Source organism: Triticum aestivum, chromosome 4A (assembly GCF_018294505.1).
Source record: "Triticum aestivum cultivar Chinese Spring chromosome 4A, IWGSC CS RefSeq v2.1, whole genome shotgun sequence".
NCBI classification, from domain to species: domain Eukaryota; kingdom Viridiplantae; phylum Streptophyta; class Magnoliopsida; order Poales; family Poaceae; genus Triticum; species Triticum aestivum.
This window is the reverse complement of record NC_057803.1, coordinates 83,607,280-83,611,513: the sequence shown is the minus strand read 5'-3', so window position 1 is coordinate 83,611,513 and position 4,234 is coordinate 83,607,280. Positions and strand designations below refer to the sequence as shown.

The following is a 4,234-nucleotide window of genomic DNA, read 5'->3' as shown; positions in this document are numbered from 1 at the left end:
CACAGACCTCAATGCAATATCTTACGAATATAGCATTGACTGAGACATAATCAAGTCTCTATTGACTGAGATTTAGCAAGATCGATCTTCTTTTCCCCAACCGAGAGGCAAGAATAAGAAGCAGCGAAACTGCCTTGTTCTATTAAATAAACCAGAGATAGTTCTCCAATTATTCAGAGGAAATGCATGTACGCCCTGGCTGCCAACACAGGCTGAGAACCAGCGAGAGCCTGAGAAGATCCTTTTGTTTTTTTTTTAGAATAGAAGATCCATTTGTTGAGACCACCCATGGCGTCGCCATCACCATTGAGATATTTCTGACGCCACTCATGGTTACGTTAACTGAAGATCCCCGAAATGCACATGCGCGTGCCTGGAGACTGCAGCTCGTGCCAATTTGAGCAGATGGGATCGGCGACCCAGCCGATCTGCCCCCAATCCGAGCGAACAGTTTTGAGAGGCTACCAAACTTCCAGAATGGATAATGCCGAAATCCGAAAAGACCAAGCCTGGCCACGAATGCCCGCACTCCCGGATATCCTCTCCATCTTTTCTTATCCTCACGTAACACGCCGAAAACAAATCACAACAAGATATACGTACCTTCTAAGTCTTCACTGGAGAGTGCATGTGAAAAATATTGTCAGGAAAATCCCTTTGACCAGCTATGATCAGGAACGTACACAACTCAAAGAAAATTCACAGGACACGAATCCTATTTTTTGCCATCATTCCGTGAACACCATATCTAGGTGCTGTAATTTAGCTATACCATAGTACTAGCTTCTATTTTTGCACCCCGCAAAAAAAGAGCTTCTATTTTTGCAGCATAATATTCAGAATACAGACTGACATTCAGTAACAGAAAGAAGAATTCAGACTGATATACTGACTTCACAGGGCGGTGTTTCACCGTAAACTGCATAAGAGCACCGGATAATTCCTTTCAGCTAGCTAGTTTCCAAGCAGCTGAAAATGACGCGCGAGCTTCAGATATCCCGGATCCCAGGGTCTTCTCCGTCTACTGCGTGATCTTTTTCAGCTTCGTTGGACCGAGAGCTGGCCATTTTCATCCAGCCCTCTCTCTAGCTTGGCAATGGCCGCGAGGGCGTGTCCTGCTGCTTCAGATTACCGTGTGTGCTGAAGCATCTGACGCGCTTGCGCCGGGCAGCAGGAGCCTTGACCGCCTTCCCTCCCCTTGAAATCTGAACCAGAAAGAACTCAAGCTCACTCAGGGGGGGTCGTCTGATCTGCAAAGCCCAGGTCTGGTGTTTTATGATGGTTCGCTTTGTGCCAGCTTAAGTTTCAAGTCGTTCTCCATCTTTGCCGTCCTATGCATGCAGACATGCAGAGCTTAGTGTCGCCTGCGACTGTAATTAGTACTGCTTCTTTCTCTTCTGCCCTGGATGAAACCGAAGCAGATTCTCTTCTCGTTATCGTTTTGGCTTTTGGCTAGTAGACCATCGATGATCGATGATCGATCGTTGTAGTTCTGCTCTTTGTTTTGATCCATCACTTCTCCAGCCTTCATGTTTTACCTGCATGCAGGTTTATTACTCTGATAGTAAGATCCTAACGCCGCCGATCATGCTGAACACACCACCTGTGATGAGTGTGTGACCTATTTTATTTTGAACTAGTCCATTTTGTGAGAGATTGTTCACATGCAGAAATATGCATGTGCACGACAAGCAAGAGATAAGTAGGCCCCCTTGTTTGCACTTCGCCGCCTATATATGGCTAGTCTCGATTCCTCATCTCTCTTGATCCGCCACATCCTAGGTAGTACCAAACTTTATAATGAAGATTATCCACCTGATCACCTCATCCTCCTCCGAATGGCTAACATCTTGTTTCTCTACTGTATATACCCTCGATCTGATGGTTCTCGCCATTCTTTGACATCTTGATCGATCTCTTTGCAAGCGTCGCATCATCTACGCTTTGCAAGTATATATTTTGAACTACGTAGCCATTGTTACTTACGGGATGGTGCACAGATCATTCATTGTTACTTATGCGATCTTGATTTTCTCCATGCAGCTATACATCGCCCTAGCTAGCTTGCAGATCGCAAGCTAGATAGCAATGGAGAACCACCAGCTGCCCTACACCACCCAGCCCCCGGCAACCGGTGCGTCCGGAGCCCCGCTGCCGGGCGTGCCTGGGCCGCCGCCGGTGCCACACCACCACCTGCTCCAGCAGCAGCAGGCCCAGCTGCAGGCGTTCTGGGCGTACCAGCGGCAGGAGGCGGAGCGCGCATCGGCGTCCGACTTTAAGAACCACCAGCTGCCGCTGGCGCGTATCAAGAAGATCATGAAGGCCGACGAGGACGTGCGCATGATCTCCGCGGAGGCGCCCGTGCTCTTCGCCAAGGCCTGCGAGCTCTTCATCCTCGAGCTCACCATCCGCTCCTGGCTGCACGCCGAGGAGAACAAGCGCCGCACACTGCAGCGCAACGACGTCGCCGCTGCCATCGCGCGCACCGACGTCTTCGACTTCCTCGTCGACATTGTGCCGCGCGAGGAGGCCAAGGAGGAGCCCGGCAGCGCAGCCCTCGGGTTTGCCGCCGGAGGGGTTGGTGCGGCCGGTGGGGGCCCCGCCGCTGGGCTGCCGTACTACTATCCGCCGATGGGGCAGCCGGCGGCACCGATGATGCCGGCCTGGCATGTTCCGGCGTGGGAACCTGCGTGGCAGCAAGGCGGGGCGGGCGTGGACCAGGGTGCCGGGAGCTTCGGCGAGGAAGGGCAAGGGTTCACGGGGGGGCATGGTGGCTCAGCTGGCTTCCCTCCCGGGCCTCCAAGCTCCGAGTGATCGATGCCAGAGCTGCATGCGCGCATTGGATACTCCTTGCTAGTATTTACGGATTCCAGTATTTACCATGGCGCGCAGTGTAATTGTAATTGCCTCTTGCAATTGTGTAAGTATGGCATGTCTTGCGTTAATTAAGGACTAACAACAAGCAGTTATTTATCCCTTTGGAAAAAAAACAAGCAGATAACTACCATGAGTTTGAAATTTGAATCCAGGCATGCAGGATATGCATCATCCGTGCATTACCTTATATATGGTTTGGCCTGCAGGAAACTATTAAGGCCGATTTCAATCATCGGGATCTGCTAGCTGTCGATCCGCTGGAGCGCTTTGTTTGGCATTGGGTGCCGGCGGTCGGGCACTCGGGAGGCATGCTGCTAGGCATCAACCTAGTTTGCTTCAAGGTGGTGGCGTGGGATGCCGGTCGTTTCTTCCTGTCGGCTCACGTGCGCCACCGCGCAACTCTCCAAGAATGGAAGGTGATTGTGGTTTACGGCCCGGCCGACCACTCGCTCTCGCTGGAGTTCTTGGGAGAACTCCAGGCGAAGGTTGCGTCTGTGGGCACGCGAAATTTGCCTCTGCTAGTGGGAGGGGATTTCAACTTAATTCGCTCGGGAGCGGATAAAAACAACGGTATTATTAATTGGACAAGGGTGTCCATGTTTAATAATACAATCGCAGCCATGGCCCTTAGGGAAGTGGCTCGCGTGGGGGCACGCTACACCTGGACCAACAAACAACTAACGTCGGTGCGGTCGGTCTTGGACAGGGTTTTCATGTCCTCGGAGTGGGAGGTGCTGTTTCCCTTGTGCTCTTTGCATGCCGAAACGAGGATAGGGTCGGACCACGTCCCCCTCATCCTCACCTCCGGGGAGGAAAGGTTAAAACGCAACCCTCGTTTTTTCTTCGAAACCGCGTGGTTAGAGTCTCCGGACTTTGAGCAAATCTTCCTTTCGAAATGGGAGAATTGCGTCGCCCGGGTCGGGCGCGCGCGCGGGCCGATGGAGTTCTGGATTGCTGCAGGAGCGGGCTTGCGTGCGGCCCTCAAAGGGTGGGGGGCTAACCAGGGGCGCGAAGATAAGCTGCTTCGATCGCGTTTGACCGCGGAGCTCGCTCAGATGGATGCTGTGGCGGATGTGCAGACCTTCTTGGAGCAAGACTGGGCTCAGCGCTACGCGCTTGAGGCCCAGGTCGAGTCCCTCCTTAGAGCTGAGGAGGAGTACTGGCGTAGACGCGGTGGTATCAAGTGGACGCTCAAGGGTGATGCGAACACTCAATATTTTCACGCCTATGCTAATGGCCGTCGCCGGAAATGCGCCATTTTGCGCTTGCAATCTGAGCAGGGGCTCCTTTTGCGGCAACATGACATCGTCTGTCACATTTACGAGTTCTACATCCAACTCATGGGTTCCAGGGAGGA

General features: G+C 52.6%; 1 protein-coding gene across 2 annotated transcripts; it reads left to right on the top strand.

Moving 5' to 3' along the window:
- Positions 1 to 956: 956 nt before the first annotated feature.
- Positions 957 to 3,048, top strand: LOC123085290 (nuclear transcription factor Y subunit C-2). 2 transcript variants are annotated; one of them, XM_044506912.1, is made up of 2 exons: positions 957 to 1,263; positions 2,044 to 3,048. In XM_044506912.1, the coding sequence occupies exon 2, from the start codon at positions 2,089 to 2,091 to the stop codon at positions 2,812 to 2,814; it is 726 nt and encodes a 241-aa protein (XP_044362847.1). In that variant the 5' UTR covers positions 957 to 1,263; positions 2,044 to 2,088; the 3' UTR covers positions 2,815 to 3,048. The 2 variants fall into 2 exon arrangements, with proteins under 2 accessions (XP_044362847.1, XP_044362848.1); XM_044506913.1 differs by lacking the exon at positions 957 to 1,263 and adding an exon at positions 1,270 to 1,950.
- The last annotated feature ends 1,186 nt before the right edge of the window (positions 3,049 to 4,234 follow it).

Coding starts and splice junctions, on each gene's coding strand:
- LOC123085290 (XM_044506912.1), top strand. CDS start 2,089: ATGGAGAACCACCAGCTGCCCTACACCACCCAGCCCCCGGCAACCGGT.